Here is a 17,538-nt window from a genome sequence, read left to right as displayed (position 1 = left end):
ACAGACATAGCCAACCTGTGACTGACTTTGCAGTGAGATTAACAGGTTCATAACACAGTATATGTACCAGAAGTGGAATAGTTGAAGTGTTTGGGCCTGATATCCACCAACACTATGGGCCAGTTACAGAAACTACAATGTGAAGCAAGTCACAATAAAAAGCTGTTTGTCTCTTAAAAGCATTAAAGGTCCATTGGGACAGACAGGAGGTCAAGATTATGTCTATTCAAGTCTGAATAGAACAGTGATACTTGCATATAAAATCCTCTCCAGAGTGCCTATGCACAAACAATGGGAGATGAGACTGCAGTGGATAAATCCTCTTTTAATTAGGCAGTAACAGTAAGAAATAAAATTGTTTTGAATGCCATGGTTTAGCCTGTGGAATTAAACAACCCACTCTAAAAATTAGAATTCTGTTTAGGAGAGAGGTAGGAACCATGAAGATACAAGTATAAAAATAGTCTTTTTTTAATTAACAAATACTAGCACATTTCATACTTCCCTGTAAAACTTAGATTTCCCTTCTGTCACACTCCTCCATAATTTGAAAACACAGTAAATTAAATACCATAACTGGATCCTCTTTTTTAGACATTTTTAAAACTTCTTCAAAAAGCTGCTGCTGCTTCTTCCACGTGGTCCCAATACTGGGAGCTGATGAGCAAGATATTAAAATACTCTGTTCAACGGAAGAGGTTCAAAATATTATATAAAACTCTTTTTTTTCTACATCCTAATTTTGCACTAGTTTCAGTGTTTCCAGTTTCACAGTCTTTTCTGAAAATGACCCTCAAATAAAAGTTTAATATACAGTTGTAAAAAGTTTCTTCATAAAATCACAGTAGAATCAAAGACCTTTTTGTCAGTTTCCACATCTAGAAATAATATTAATAAATCTTAATTTTTTTGTAAGTTTAAAATATGTATTTTAAAAAGTCTGACTTTTTTCTGTAGCTGTAGAATAAGTGCTATTCTACTAATTTTCTCTAAGACATGGATGGATCTTCAGCATTGAGCAAAATATGGAGGACAACAGGATTTTCTGGTTCTGAGGTCTGAGTCAATTCCACTTTTTACAGATTAAGTTATGCAATCATCAAGAGAGCGTCAGTGGAGGTGAGCTGCCTGGCCCACATATTCATCTGGATCTTCTCTAATATCCACTGGAATGTAGAGAATAACATTTTGGGTTCATGGCTAGCCTTGAAAACCTCAAAAAAGGGAACCATATTAAATCAGCCAGGACACAAACGTGACAAATTTTAGAGCTGTCAATTACAAAAAAATGTTTTCTACTTGAAGAAAATAACTATTTAATCTACATTTTCCTTTCTAAAATAAAATGAACTATGTACAGCTAATGAAATAATGCTATTGTTTAGACGTAATAGTTATAATCTAGGAAAAAAAAAAAAAAAAAAAAAAAAAAAGCTCCTGTAAAAGATTCCACTCCTTGATATATGTAAGGTTGATTTGAAAAGTTTGGTCCAATAAGGAGAGAAAGCAAACTACAATAATAAATATGCAGGAGGCTGGAGAAAAGCAAATCCTTGAAAATATGGGATGGGAAATTAAACACAGTAGTTTTAAAACTAAAATCACATGGATAATTCACTGGCATTGTATGACTGATAATTTTAATCCAGTCACTCAGAAGTGGTCAAGAACATGACTGTGAACACATGTGGCAAACCTGATCCCAAATTATCATCACAAGAAGTTTCAGGAGAAAAGTAAATGGCATATAGTTAGAAAAACATTTATTTTCAAAGCTAGCAAAGGTTTCTTCAGGGTATCACAGAAGGAAGGCCGTTCAGTTTAAAAGATAAAGCATTAAAAAGTCGTAACTTTTTCAAAGCTGCAATGGTGATCCTTCAACTCTCAAAGCTGCCAAAGAAGAGATTAAAAACTTCAAAAAATAAATGTCTATACTCAGATGAGATTTCAAGTCTCTGTAGGAATGCTACATTTAACATGTTTATTTTAGAAATAAGAGGTTATCTGATGAATTTATCAGTCAATCAGTGTACGATCTGTTATCTCCTTTAAACAGTTTTCATGCCCACATCTTGAACACCCAGAGGAAACTTCTTTTCTTCGGTAAGTAAGTCCTGAAGTAAATTGTCCTTGGCTTCCACTGAGATGTGAATTTCTGTTTCTTTTTTCATGGAGTTTTCTTCTTTTGAAAGGGGAATTTCTTCCCCTGTTGGAGAATAATAATGAATGTTTCCATAATCCATGCTAGTTGGACTAGCCTGTTCTGGGAACTGGGAACTGCAATCTGGATTACATACTTTAACAATACAAGTCACATTCACCTGCGTTCCTCCGTTACCAGAGTGTTCTGCTGAAGAGCAAAAAATCAGATTAAGCATGGAAGAATGCAGCGCAGAACAGGACAGTTGGATTTTTTTTTATATCTCGTTCTTTGACTTAAAAGTTAAATTAGATACTAAATACCTTCTTGCTTCACTTAATTTAGGTAAACTGGCTCTGCAACCTTTTAGTTTTTTGATGGTACCATAAAATCTAAGTATTATCCCAGCAATAAAGAAGCTGTAAAAATTAAGACAGAGCTCTGGATCCCAGCCAAACCCCTATCCATTTGTTTCCATTTTGAATGCTTTGGACAATGTTCATTTCTTACTGCTCCCTTTGTCCATTTGTCCCACTTACAGATACCATCACTCTGATCCCCTAATCTGCAAATAACTTTTTCCTCCATTGAGCATGGTCTCTACTATACCAGGCCAACAACTTAAAACAATCACTTTCTCTTTTCAAAGCTTACAAAATACCCTCTCTGCTGAAGCCAAATGCTCTCTCTGCTGAAGCTATGTTCAGCATAATGTTTTATCCTCTCATATAAACTTCTAAAAAGACTCATAACTGACAATCAAATTTCAAGAGGTTCTGGAACATTCCAATATAGATTCTTTGAGAGACTCTTACCTGAACTTGCAGAGTTGTGTCTGTCTCCACAACTGTGAAGCTTACAACCTTCTGCAGCTGAATATTGCTGTGGCAATCTTTCTGTTTCTTTCTTTTCATTGTTCTTGTTATTTGTTACACTGACTCTTGCAGACCCAGATGGATTATTCAGGGAGCTACTACTTGACCCAGGAGTTTCCAAGAGATGCTGCTCCTCCTGTTGACAGCTGCTGGAGCTTTGCGATCCTGTATTTCTTATCTTTTTGTCACACTGCTTCTCTGAAGGGGAAAAAGGCTGAAACAGTTGCAGAAAACTGCAAAACATTAATTATCTTTTTAACGAACACTAGCAAAGAACTGGTCAGTACTTGGGCAGCTAAAGAAACCACCAATAATCCCCATTTGTGTAGAGATGACTGTAAGTAAGACTCCTACTAGCTCATTAGGCATTCAACAAAATGAGTGTCATAGATTATAAAAAGTACATCTTACACTCTAAGCTTGGGGTTCAAACCACCCCTTTCTCACTCCAGTTGTCTTTCTGCTGTGTGTTTTTTTTAATACATGTAATTAGATAAAATTCCATGATTCTATGTTAAAGTGGAGAAGATGGAAAGAATTGAGTGACACTCACCGCATCTGCTTCTCTAGTTGGTGGCAAGTATGCAAGGGCTGCAAATGAGGAAAGATGGTTCATTAGGATCAAAATTTGTTTCAGTTGCAAAAGCTGCACTTTCAGCTAGTCTGAGCTTCTCTTTCAGCTACTCTGTTCCTGGAGTGAACTCCAAATGCATGTTTAGTACATGTGATTTTAAATGTTGAAAGTTATACCGTGTTAAGTTTGTAAGCTACCTTGAATTTTGCCAGTGAGCAAAGAGAAACCTCTGCATAAATTAATATTTTTTCTAGTATAGGGTAATTGACAAAAGGTATAGGTAACAATAAACTATGGTTGTGACTGTTTAATGATAACTATAATATTGGATAATGCACAATATTTAAGTGAAGCACAAAACACTTAACAAGCTCCATTAGGAGCATAACTGTTTCCACAGTTGTCCAACTCCCCGACACGTTGCATGTTTAGAAAACTGTCTAAAATCTAAGGAACAAGAGAGATATCAAGGGGATATCTGCCTTGGTGTAACCCTGTATTAAGCTGAAATTCACCTTGTGATTTAATAAAGACATTTTTACTCTAAATACATGTGGAATTCCTGGTGTATTTTTTAATTCTGATTTTCTGTGCCTGCAAAGCTTATGTGATCAAGCTGCTTTGCATGAGGTTTCTGGTAGTCTCTCTGCTTTTGACTTCTGAATCATTTGGCCAAATTTCACCCCCCAATGTAACAGAGGAATGGTGTCAAAAGTTCCTCAGAGTTTCATGATGCTATAAGGCTGCCAGCAAGTCAGGCAGGAATCTGTAATGCATTGCAAGCATTGCCTTCTCCCCTTGAAAAAAAATATAAATGAACTTATATATTATTAGATGTCAATGAATCTACATATTGGTGATCCTTCATCCATAAGCAGCAACAAGAAAAGCTTCAAAGCCACCTAGCACCTTCTAAGACATCGGTCAACTACTAGGCTCAAATTAGTAGAAAATGAGGCGACAATACTTACAAGAACTGCTTCGTTTTGCTTCATGAATCTTACCTTTTTTTTTTGAGATTAAGCAATATCCCAAAACAGTGATTAACAGGACCAATAACAATGGCCCTGTTACTGATCCTGAAAATAAAAGAATAATAACAATTAAAAAAAAAAAAAACAAAAACAGAAAACAGCAACACCAAAAAACAGGTAAGTAATTTAGCAGGTCAGTCTGTCAAGGGACAAAATTAGAAAGAAGCAGTTTTGTAGTTTCTTTCCATGGTTATAAAAGCTTAATTTATAAGTACCAGATGTGTCTGAGATTCACATTTGAGGCCTCCATTGTTGAATACCAAAGTCTCATTTTCAGACTCCACCAAAATAAAATTGAATTTTCCTGTTCCAAAAACTGAGGACAGACTTTTGGCCTCAGTCACAAAAGGTATCTCACCAGCCTAAGAGCAGTTCATAAAATACAAAGCCAGGCAGTCCTGAATACTCCTATATATACATGCCTTCTGGATAGACTATGAACAGGAGAGAATATGTCCACACTTGTGAATGCTATAAGGATTCTCTTTCTTGGAAAAGGCTGCCAGAAGTCTCCAAAGACCTCTTTCCAGGAGGTTTATGAAGTCAAGCTTGCCTCAGCCCAGAACCTAAGACAACGTGGAATGCAGTGAGCAGGGCAGATGTACAGGTAAATATTATGCAACACAGGACAAGCAGTGTCATTGAATTAACTCAGCTGTTCTGAGGTTCTGTTTAAGTACAGGTAATTGGTTTTGGAAAGAAGCTGTCAACTACAGATAATCTTGCTTCCTAGCCAGACAGAAGTGACTTTAAATGAGTTAATAGCTCACCGATGATGTGAGATATATCGGGTACAGAGTTTAGCATGACAGGTCGAGTTATTACGTCAGGTTTGTTGGAAGTTGAACTTTGGATTGGGAGCATGTTTACAGCAGTGTGAGGCAGAACTGTGGCATCTGCTCTTCCTGAGTCATGGCAAACAGTGTCATTCATGCTGTTTCCTGGAACAGCCACTGATTTACAACTGCAAGAAACAAAAAGAGAAGTTAGAAAAGAAAGCAACCCTGTATACAGATAAAGACTGCTATTTGACAGAAACTCTGGCTTACACTGTGTGTGGTGTACAGTTGGTATTATAAGATTCCTCATCTGAAAAAGTGCCAGGAGGACAGGGTTTACATTCTGTATCTGTGCTATCCGTTCCTTTAAAGAAAGAGAACTCCAGTTAGTCATATAGTGAAAAACAAAAATGAATAATCAAATTGTGGTACAGATCCTGAAAGTGATACAGGGGCGGTATACAAAATACAGTCTGACTGTTGTGGGAGAGATTAATTTGAAACATTCCACCCACACACAAATCAGAAGATTAATTAACCGTTACTTTGGTACCCTTGATAGTCAAGGTTAAAACCTACCAAAACGTTAAAATGTGGCACTACAGATGAAGTGGAGATTTTTTCACTGGTCCCTAAGAGGCTGATCACCTATTGAATTCTGTTGGAGCTCTGTATCTTTCTAAGTGATTCTTAATTTCTTAATGATATTCAGTGTTCCACCTCATTGGATGTTATTTATCATGTGAATTTTATCACCTACTAGAGATTCACTCTGCTGGGCAGCATAGAATCTTCATTACTTACTGTAAGCAAAATTCAACCGGATGCCCTGCTTCAAGGATTTAAACAGGAAACATGTGGTCCTGAATCTGACATGTATGGAAGAAATCGCACAGCAGAGCAAAACAAAAGCAGATTAAGTTGGATTGGGGAGTTTTATGGTATATGGCAATAAAAGATTGCAGCATTCTCTTCCTTTGGATATGCCTCTTGAGAATATTGTTGGTGTCTTTACTGTCTATGTGCTATGATAATTCTTGCACTAAAAAGAATGCAAAACTATAGCGAATTAAAAGACGATATGCAATGTATTTTACCAAATGTAACTTAACAAGTTGGAAGCAGATTCAAAAGTATCAATGAACTATTTAAGCAATAAATAACCATCTTCATACACTAGATCTATTTTGTGTGTCGATTCTGAAAGTTGAGAATTAAATTACCTTGTTTGAAAACTCTGTAACCTTTTCCACATTTTTTATGCACTCTACATATCTGGCAGTTCTGGTATATTTTTGAAATACAGTATTCATTGCGTGGGCAAATACAGATTCTGTCCTGTGAACTAGTGCATGTTTGATTCTGTACAAATCCTGTTTTTAAAACAAGAATAAAACAAGATAACATTAGAAACACTTAAAATCAAAGTCTGCAATATGTCAACTGAATATGAGGTGATGTTTGCATACCACAGACTAAAGACAATTTTGCAGTTTCAGGCTAGTATAACTTCATAACACAAATACATTATGTGCCTCAACATCTACATTTTCAGAAGAGCTTTGTCTGTCTCTATTGGAGATTCGAAATTTGCATTTGTGGAATTCACACTTGAAACTCTACTTGCAGCTGCAGGGACAGTATATAGTACCATAACCGTAAATATGCACATTTGTGTTACCTGTGCTCACCTCTACTTATGACATTTGTATATATTTTATTAATGTAGCACCTTACCTTCCAAGAATATAAGACTGGTGTCACATTTTTAGGGCTTATAAAGAAAGAGGGAAGGGGTCCTTACAAGTCTATACCCTGTTTTTTTGTTTTTTCAAAATTTTACAAATAGCAAATGCATAAGAATGGAATTATACAAGTCCTAAACAAACATTATTTAAGAGTTTTCCTAGGAGAAAAGTCAAATTTAAACCAAGCCATCTCTTTGAGCAGGCAGTCAAAGACAAATGTCTTTTTCATAATTCAAGCCTACCTTTCCTGCAGGGTGGTGAGCAAGCAAAGCACTGAGGAGACCGATTCCAGATGGCTGTATATGTGTTAGGTATACAAGGACTGCACTTTGTGTCCACACTGTGACTGCAGCTCTCTGTCTTATACTGACCTATAGAAAACAAACAAACAAACGGTGAAAGCATCTCATTGGAAAAGATCACTAAGGGTTGAGTAAGGTAAGTTTCTTTCTCAGCCATAGAAACATTTTCCCCTCATCATCACTATCAGGTTGGTAATGCATACCAAGAAAGTACTGCTTTAAAGGGGGACTGCATGTATACACAGGGAAACTCTGGCTTTTATATTATTCATGCCTGATCAGTGGATTCCAACTATCTTCAAAACAAGACGGCCTCAGTCCTCAACAAAACACTTCAGCATGTATTTAGATGCAGCTAACACGGTGCATAAAACTAAGATTTTTACCCTATGTTTTGTGGTGAAACACACAGGATTGTGTTTCATGCTGGAAGTCAGGCACCTGCTAAAATGGTATACTTCCTTTCAGGTAGCTGTAAGGAAGTTGTGGGGAGCTGGGGGTCAGCCTCTTCTTGTAGATAACTAGTGATAAGACTAGAGGGAATAGCCTCAAGTTGGGCCAGGGAAGGTTTAGGTTGGAAATTAGGAGACATTTCTTCACAGAAAAAAATGGTCAGGCATTGGAATGGGTTACCCAGAGAGGTGGTGGCATCACCATCCCTTGGGGGTGTTCAAGGAAAGGTTGGATGTGGTGCCTGGGGACATGGTTTAGTGGGTGACATTGGTGGTAGCAAGATAGTTGGTCCACATGATCTTGGAGGGCTTTTCCAACATCGATGATTCTAATTTGGGTGTTGCTTTTACTGTTGTTAACAGCAGCAAATGAAGAAGGCAAAATAAAGTGTCACAGCAAGAATTAGAACTTTAGCACTAGTCAATACTGAGAGGACATGAGCTGTAGCTCTTTAGAAATGCTCACTCTTCTTCCTTCACATTTTCAGTCAGTCCTAATATCATCAGCCAGTCTTAACACATCAAAGCAATGAATTTCTGAAGCTACTGGCACTCCGAACAGTATCAAAAGCTGGTAAAGGTAGTTTCTCCAGGAACACTGTGAGGTGAACTGTCAGGTTTTAGTCCTTTTTCCAGTAACTACCTGCTATTCCTCTTTCCACCAATGCCTCTCACCAAAACCAGAGTTTAGTGCAGCGGTGGCACTAAGTAAACATGAGCTCCAACATAGCCTTTCAGGAGAAAGAAAAACACTTCAGTTGCCATTTCCTCCTTTCATGAAAGGAGGAAGAAGATAAAAGTCAATGCCTCATATCCTGTACAGAAGTATCCTGGAAGATATGCTTGGAAGGGGACATAATTAAGAAAAATCTCTGGAACTGCTTGGAGAATGTTTTCCAAAAGAAGGAGCCCTGGAGGCGAGCCATGGAAATTATTTCCCAAGACAGTTTTGCATGTATTTACTTGAAGCTAAAAATCCACCTCCCACATCCTGCTAATGATTTAAGCTCCAATCTTTGATAAATTATGGTAAAAAAAATAATTTTAATTATGAATTGTCGTATTTCCTCTACTATGTTTTTAACAAATGAAACTTGACAGATCTATGTAGACACTTACAGTTAATTCAAACAACTGTGTCTAGTTCAGCAAATACTAATTTCCTGCATAAACTTCCGGATCTCTCTGACAGGAACTCAGCACTTATGGAGACAAATTCTGTTTGCTCAGCATGTTGTGAGACAAAGACATTTTTTCCTCTGTGTCTAATGTAATTCTATAATGCCAATTTGTTGCAAAAATTCTACTATTAAAATATGCAAATGGCATTACAATGCCCTAAAAAAAATTTAAAAATAATATATCTCCACTCTCCCTCTTTTCTGCAATCAATTTTTACTAACAGAAGGTAAATTTTAAATAATTATCATAATAATTAAAGTATTTATATTATATATAATATTAATAATTATCACTGGAGTGACATAACCTCAAAGCAGACAGTTTCTGTGGTCTTGTATGTGGTCTCTGATAGTGGTCTGCAGTGTCTGATTTACAGTAAAAGACAACAATACTCCCTTGATGAGCAATTAGCGATTAACCTGCCCAGCAGCAAGCCCCTTATGTAAGTCATACGTCAAAGTACAGAAATAAAGCTATACCTTGTGAAATGGCAGTTTTACAATATATCTGTGGGCTTGGGTCTGCAATGATGTTTCGTATTTGTAATTTCATTAGTTAGCTGTCGCTCTTCTTTCTTTTTTTAAACCCAACTGTTCATTTAAAAATGCTTTTATCAAAACACCACGCAAAGCTGTGCTTACAAGAGCTCAGCAGCCTACATGGTCCTCCTGATAAGCCCCAGCCAAGTTAAACTTGTAACACAACTCCAGTTCTGATGAATATGTCTCTTCTTCAGATATTTTTACAGACAGAGTACTTTATTGTCTTCCAGCTAAGAGCCCACAGTAAAAGTAAAAAATCAATGGTCTTCAATAACCAACATGTACTATACTCATCTGAAAATTGTCTGAATTTGGCTGTGTAAAGTAATAGTTTAAGTTAAAAGCTACCTGGACGGCACTGGCTGCAACATTTGTTAAGTCTTTCTTCATAGAATTCAGTTCTGGGGTCTCTGCATTGTGCAAACTGTGGCGTATAAGGCAATGAATAATTCTAGAAAAAATTGGAGAAAAAACATGAGTCACAAATCCATCCTGACCCTATAGCAGAGAGTCAAAAGAGACAAACACTTAAAGATCAGTGCACTTATAACCCCTTCCTTTCTGATCAGGTAGGCCTGATGAACTAGAAAGCAGCAGAGACCAAAAAACTGAAGAAGAGCACACAGCTCGTGACCTACCTGAGACCATTTAGCAGTTCATCTGTTTTTCAAAGATCTGCTTTCAATCTGTCACAGTGAACAAAGTAATTTCTCCAGGCTTTATGTTCAAAACAACGCAATGGAACTATGGGATTAGCAGCGTACTTGGTCACTATTGAATCCCCTAAAACAAAGGACTACGTATCTGTTCTTCGTTGGCATGACTTAAGCAACCTCTGAGAAAACACCAGAGTGAAACCTAAATTCTTACCTTTAGGTTTCCAGGGAGAACCACTGTCTGCAAAGTGGCTATGTGAACAATCATAGGTTATTTCCTATACACATTTAGAGCCAACTAAAAGATTGACTTTACCTCTTGTTATATTCCCCAGGCCTCCCAACCTGGTGGAGAAGGGAGCTGTGGGTCTAGCACTACTGCAATGCTTGAAGGAATCTTTCTGTTTTCATCAGTGGGTGTAAAGGACACATGATGCTAAACTGAATCTTCTATTGTGCTCAATGTTGATTGTGCACAATATTGATTGTGTTGAGGGCACAATGTTGATTGTGCCCTCACTTATACCCATGCAATATCCAGGCAAAATAATCCGTCCCTTCAGTGAAAGAACCTGTACCCCGTAAAGCTGTTTGACCAAAGGAAAGAGGAAAAATAAATAATAAAAATAAAGCTTTTATAATTCCAAACACTCTGTGATTCCCTTTTTAAATGAGAAAGGCCTTGATGTTTTGAAAACATCTCTGAAAAAAAGCACATCTTCTGAAAAGGAGCAACTGGCTGCAAGTCTTTAAAAAAGAGTAATAAAAAACCTCTCTCACGGCAGTTTAAATGCATACGTAGCAGTCATAAAATACACTGTACCTAATTTTCAGCTCATATAGATCTGTATCAATGACTTCAATGAACAAGTGTCAAAATATTTGAGGAAGTGCCATCTCTTTTCAAAAGGAAATACATACTCACTGAATAAAAGAAAAAATCTAACGTTAGTATAAGCGTAGGAGTTTCCTGCCAGATCAGAAAGAAGGTGTTCAAAGAGCCTGTGACACTGCTCAATTGTCTGTAGTCTGAGGAAATTGTTCCATGTATAATCTACACACATTTAGAGAAGTACTTAAAAAAAATATTAAAAAGAGAAATCAAAACAGGAACCAGCCATTTGGAGGCCAGTAATGAAAATATCCTTCCTCCTTACTGAGAAAACATGTTGATTACCTATTATATCTTCACATTACTGACAAAGTGGACTAACAATTCCCAGTTTCAACAACTGCTTAAAGGGAACCCGCATTTTCTTATGCAGTTTGTGGAAATATTTTGCCTCTTATCTATCTGTATATCAGGAACAGGGCTTGATACATCTATTCAATAGTCACTGTCAGAAGGAGCCTTTCCTGGGAATGTGACAGCAGAGACAGGCCTTCTTAAGATTGAATACCCATTCCAGGAAAAAGGAAACCAAACTATTGAAGTAGAAATTTCACCACTCCTATTTAAACCACCATGAACACTGGTAGCACTGACCAGAAACCAGGACAATTCTGATCTCTTCTATTGAGTCAGTTGAGTTGAAGACTCAAAACCAGAAAGACGGGACAGGTTTCGCCAGTACTTGCCCCATTTGCTCACAGATTAACAAGAAACTGACCAGTTGTGAAGTGATGAAGAAACTAGAAAACACCTTTTCAGCAAGCTAGAAACCATGATGGGGTGGGGAAGAATGACACCGACCATTTATTTTTTTTTAAATCTCCTTAAACAGCAGAGCAGCTGAAGTTAGAAACACCTGCTGAGCGCAAGCTGCATCCTTCAAATACTGTTGTTTGCCTTCTGATGAGAAGAAAGACTGTTTTGCAGGAACCAGGCTGCAGCCACATACATCTCCAAAAAATACTTTGGCCTCCAGTTTTGCGTTTCAGTTAAGAAAGCTAATTTAAAGGGGGTTTGCACAAAGATTTAAGACTTTGAAGCAGAAACAGGAGGCTGGATTCGACATTATCAATTTCATCATGATCAATGAGATTAATAATCAGGAGTCAAAAAAAGAAAAATGAGTCTCTTCAATACCTTCTAGGTTCAGCGATAACTGTTAATGCTGAACTTGGTAACAGGCAACAAGTAGTAGAGGAACCACACTATTTGCAAGTGTAAGCTGACACTAAACTCTAACAAAGGAGAAGAAAACGGTTCTGCTCTCATCAATACTATTTTTAATTTTAGATCTTTTCTTGTTTATTAAGAGACAAAAGATCAAAGCGTTTATTAAGAGAAGTCAAAGTGCTGTAGTTGCGTTTTTGCCATCACTACGATCACCTTCATCAACATAAGCACTTAAGAGTCATTTTAAATAGTAAAACTCCAGTGAAAACACTCCAGTGAAAACACACAGACAGGGAAAAAAAAAAAAAAAAAAAAAAAAGGAAAGAAATACAACAAACCACATCACAAATTATCCTGCTGCTACTGAGGCTTCCTGGCAAAAAAAAAAAAAAAAAGTGTTCTTATCTCATCCTCTGCATTGTCTGTTATAAACACTGCCTTGTGAGTTAATGACACAGGAAAACCTACTGGTTGATGGGTTCACATCTGTTTCTCTTAAGTTGTACTTGAAAGGATATCTCTGACCGATAAAATCTCCCTGAAAGTTTATCTGATGAGTTGTGTCTCTCAACGACATACAACTGACAATTTCTTGTCAAGTAGCCTTAAAGAACATTATGGGAAACCAAAAAAGACTCACCTAAATCAAATTTATATACATGCATGAGCTCAACTTGGCTTGCTGTGGAGCAAATCCAGTAACTTCAGTAGTTAATTCCCATGTAAGCTTGTTTAACCAAAGCTGACAAAGTCAGTAGACAAATCCCCTACTCTGACAGAGCAAGTGTAGGCCTCTTTCCAGGTGTAAATTTCTCCTAGCTTTCTTGGCTACTAGAAGACCCCACCTTTTCTAGGCATTTCCCCAGTTTCAGGCTGTGAGTTGGGCTGTGCAATATTTGCTGCTCAAAATGAAATTCTCTGGCATCCATATCTATTAGCTACTTCGGTCTGAAAGACCGATGAGTAAAGGGGCCTGATTCTATCCCACAATCTTTACAGTTTATTACTGTTTGTATCTCTCATACCCATATTTTGTCTTCCGCTTTAACTGTGATTCTGTTCTGCAAGGAGATAAGCATGAAGGAAGTTAAGCTGGTGCTGCATCTTTTACATCATAGCCTTAGCATTTCTCAGAATTGGCAGCAGTGTCTAACAGCAACAGATTTAAGATATTTACACAGACAAAATGAACAATTTGGAAGGGGTTCATTAAATGATTAAAATAATTTCATTTGACCAGTGCAAGTAGAAGGCAAAATGCTTCATCTATCCAGCAGCAGAGGTACAGACATTATTAAACACGTCTATTTCTATGCAAATTAATCAAATTAGGCAACATATCTTAGCCCTTGGTTCTTGTGCTGGAATATCTGCATAAGAAGGATGAGTAATCCCTAATCACTCAAAGCAGAAATGAGTAAACTCTGTGCTTGCCCTTAACTACACTGCTCACTCAGATTTTTTGCAATCTCTGTTTTAAGCAATAAGTTACCAACAGAAGTTATGTGCAATAAGTTACCAACAGAAGTTACATGCAATAAGTCAATTACTCAAGATCCTCTCTCCAAGGGTCCCTGCATTTTTTGTCTCATTTTCCCATCTGTGCTACTGATATCCAGTAGATAAGTGACCTAATTTGTCACTGGAGGGGAGTGAGTTAAAAGCAGTCTCCACACCAACTGAGAGGCTAGAATAGATTCTTCTCATTATGTATGTACGGTTGTTTCCAAGATTCCCTATTTCCTACCTACCAAGAGATAAAACTAGCATAGTACATAACTGTCGTGTGGCTTTCAGGCCTGCAGCTGTGTCTGTGCTGTGTGGAGCTGTTCAAGTGAAGGGAAAGGGCCTGAGGCCTGCACCCTCCCACAAAGGCAAGTCCAAGTGTCAACTTCTCCCAGCATGTGCCAATGTAATGCATTCCCTATATGCTTAATACTAATCAGAATAAAAATAATTTGTTTTACTTCCTGCCTTATAGTTTGTCCCTGAATTCTTGGACTTCATCTATAATTAACTTAAATAATTTCAATACTAGAAATAAAACAAGCTAATTACATACATATATATATATATATATATATGTAATTATTCATCTATTCATATACTTTTCAGTTTCACTCAAAGAAGTAATTTAAAACAAAGAGATTTAATCACATATTTTAATCCTGTCGCATTTCTTTTATTGGTCTCCTTTTCATACAGTTGCCTTCAAACTGAAGCTGTCAAACAAAGGAGTCTGAACAGGAACCGTATCTGGTGTATAACAGTCTTTACGCAAATGAAACCACAATGAAGTCACCAAAGACTCTGACATAAAAATCTGTTGTTATGGAAAGGTCTCAGGGTACAGAGATACCATTTGCTAAGCCACCAAATCTCTGAAGACAGGAAAAAACAAGATTATATTTAAAATATTTGAACTGGTCATTTAGAGAATGAATTCAGTTGAAGATTAGAGTTGTCTTAGATAACAGCATTTATCACCAAAATCAGTGGGAGTTGTATCAGGGCATCAGGCTAGACCAACAATACTGAAAGCATAACCTAATCTTAGAGCAGTATTTGAAAGAAGTTTTAAGATTAAGGTCCGTTATATGAACTGCTCTCCCATATTATATCCAGCTTTATTTGTGTAAACCAGGAGTCCTTGCATAGCCACAAACAGATTGATGGCCACAACCTTCCCCACCTCCTGAGAAAATAGTATCTTTTGGTTACTGTTAGGGATTTCCACTTCACTGCCACTCACCACCATAATATGAGAACATCTTCCCAAAACGAGGTGGCAGTAGACAGTATAGGATATGGAAGTTATTCACAACATACAGAAATTATAGATGCAGGGCAGTTTGCAGGAAGACACAGCATCTCATGTGTTATATCCACACATCAATATCCATATATTTCCAGAATACCAGCTCTTATGTTTCAAAACTTCAAGCATGTGCATCCAAAAGCTGTTCTGTTTTCCTAAATGTTGCCCTAATAAAAGATATCAGCCACTAAATCAAGATCTGATACTTAAAGGTACTGTCAGAGCTAATAAGCCTTAAAATCTATACTTCCCCTGCAGAAAGCAAAGTTACACAGGCAAACAACGGGGAAGGCAAGTGGAATAATACATTGCAAGCCTGAGAATTTTCTTGGAATGGCATTGCTTGTATCACACGTGCCTTTTGCAGTGGCCTGTTAAGACTTGCAGTTACTATGAACTTTGATGCAACAACCACACATGAGGATATGTACAACAGAAAGGTACAGGTCGCCCATGGCCTCCTTAGCTTTGACCATAAAAAAGAATGGCATCTGAGCAGTCTGCCTTTAGCCCTTTATTTCAAGGGTTTTCCATAAGATCTTCTGTTACATTTATCCTTTTGCAGCTCAGTGTACCTTCCACACACCAGCAGCATTCCTTTACAACCAGCCAGCAGCATCCAGAGGATGGCTTCCTCTGCACACATCAGCAGCTCCACTGCTCTGCAAAGGACAGTCATTTAGGGTTGAGGCTATTGAGAAAGTTTCAATTAAAAATATCTGATGGCTGAGGTCTTCAAAATAGCAAAAAATACGTTCAGTTCCTGTGAGTAGCATAGAGAATTAGGCTAGAATATTTAAGATTAGTTAGGCTGAGGAAAATTAAGAAAGTGTGTGTTGCTTAAGAGCTATTGCTTTACCAGTTTCTCTCCCTCAATGCTAAACCAAGTTTTCTTTAACTCAACACTTTTAAAAATTGATGTAACAGGCTTTTTTGTTGTTGTGGTGTGGCAGAGATGATGTGTCTGAAGCTACTAGGTTTGGTTTTCTAATTCATATACGGACTTTGGTTTGTCAGGAGTCCAAGGACAATGCAAAAAGTGATGCTGAAACTTTCCTCCATGCTTTTTTACCATTATTATAAGATAATGTTTAGGGTGACAGAAAAATTAATTCCTTTTTAATACAAACCCTTTGTTAAGGCTGACAGCAAGAAGCATGACAAAACTTCATGCTTACATTTTGGTGATACTATCTGCCACAGTTCTGAGGCTCTCCCTTCTTTATCTGCTTTAACCCATCCAGTCTAAAGTGTTTCATATGAATCATGTTCAAAATGCTACCACTTACAAGCAGGGGCTGAATTCAAAATGAAACGCAGATGAAAAAAATGATGTACTATCAAACCCAATACAGCACCCAGTCCTCCTGAAAAGACAGCTCTGTAATTCCAGGTTCAATAAACATTCTGACACCCTAACCTAGTTTCACTGAACATGTGTCTTATGAAGGCTCAATTAATATGATTAAATAAATGTGTAAATAACACACACATCCCATGAAAAAGCAATGAAATGGACATCTCAGAATTATTTCCACATTTATCTTCACAGTCCAATAAACCTTAAAATCAAATAGAAAAACACTATCCATTATACCAGCACAGCATACACCCAAAGTCAAATAGATCCCATGAAACTTTTTGCTTTAAACAGTAACAGGATACTTTGAAGAACAGAATTCAGTAATTCAGCAAGATATAGAACAGTCACAGCTGCATCGCATCGGGTCTCAGCTGTAAATTAAAGGGCTTTTCTATGTAAATAAGGAATGTTTTTAAGGGATGCAGTAGAGCACAACAAGCTCTTCCTGTTTAAATAACGGTGTTAAATACAGACATACACTCCCCACTTGCCAGGACCCTCCCAATCTTTGCAAATACTCCAACAAGCCTGAAAAACCAACGCACTTCCAATGAAAACCCAGGAAAAAAACGGTTAGCCATCCCTTTGGGAACCCAGAAAAAAACAACGACCTCGCCAAAGGGAGCAGGACGAGCTGGAAGGAAGTCCAAAAGCCCTGAGGCTCCCGAAGAACTGAGCAGCAGAGGGAGGCAGCCAGCTCACGGCACCGAGCTTGACAGCAAAAAGACGCCCGCTGGCGCCTTGCCCTGCCCGCAGGATTGCGGGGGGACCCCGGCCCGGCACCGGGGGCCCCCCACAAGCCCTCTGCAGCCCCTCCCGGAGCCCCCTGCACTCACCCGGCCGCCCACGGCTCCTCGCAGGAGGGCGGCGAGCAGCAGCCAGCGCGGCCCCATCGCACCGACAGAGGCCGGCGGCGAGGCGGAGCTGGAGGCTCCCGGGGCACCCGCCCCCGGGCTCAGCATCGCAGAGGGCTGCGGGGGTAAAGAGCCGCGGTCCCCGCCCTCGGAGCTG

General features: G+C 38.1%; 1 protein-coding gene across 4 annotated transcripts; it reads right to left on the bottom strand.

Moving 5' to 3' along the window:
• Window positions 1–455: 455 nt before the first annotated feature.
• Window positions 456–17,522, bottom strand: LOC101791359 (tumor necrosis factor receptor superfamily member 1B). 4 transcript variants are annotated; one of them, XM_027443333.3, is made up of 10 exons: window positions 17,364–17,522; window positions 9,977–10,079; window positions 7,393–7,521; window positions 6,626–6,775; window positions 5,673–5,766; window positions 5,394–5,587; window positions 4,594–4,668; window positions 3,569–3,606; window positions 2,956–3,229; window positions 456–2,350 (listed from the first exon to the last, which is right to left on the bottom strand). In XM_027443333.3, the coding sequence occupies exons 1-10, from the start codon at window positions 17,487–17,489 to the stop codon at window positions 2,049–2,051; spliced, it is 1,485 nt and encodes a 494-aa protein (XP_027299134.1). In that variant the 5' UTR covers window positions 17,490–17,522; the 3' UTR covers window positions 456–2,048. The 4 variants fall into 4 exon arrangements, with proteins under 4 accessions (XP_027299134.1, XP_005021366.2, XP_071883057.1 ...); XM_005021309.5 differs by having other exon boundaries at window positions 456–2,347; XM_072026956.1 differs by having other exon boundaries at window positions 2,956–3,248; window positions 3,569–3,608; window positions 4,597–4,668.
• Window positions 17,523–17,538: the final 16 nt, after the last annotated feature.

The sequence above is a fragment of the Anas platyrhynchos genome, chromosome 22 (genome assembly GCF_047663525.1).
Source record: "Anas platyrhynchos isolate ZD024472 breed Pekin duck chromosome 22, IASCAAS_PekinDuck_T2T, whole genome shotgun sequence".
In the NCBI taxonomy this organism is placed as follows: domain Eukaryota; kingdom Metazoa; phylum Chordata; class Aves; order Anseriformes; family Anatidae; genus Anas; species Anas platyrhynchos.
This window is presented reverse-complemented; position numbering and strand designations above follow the sequence as displayed.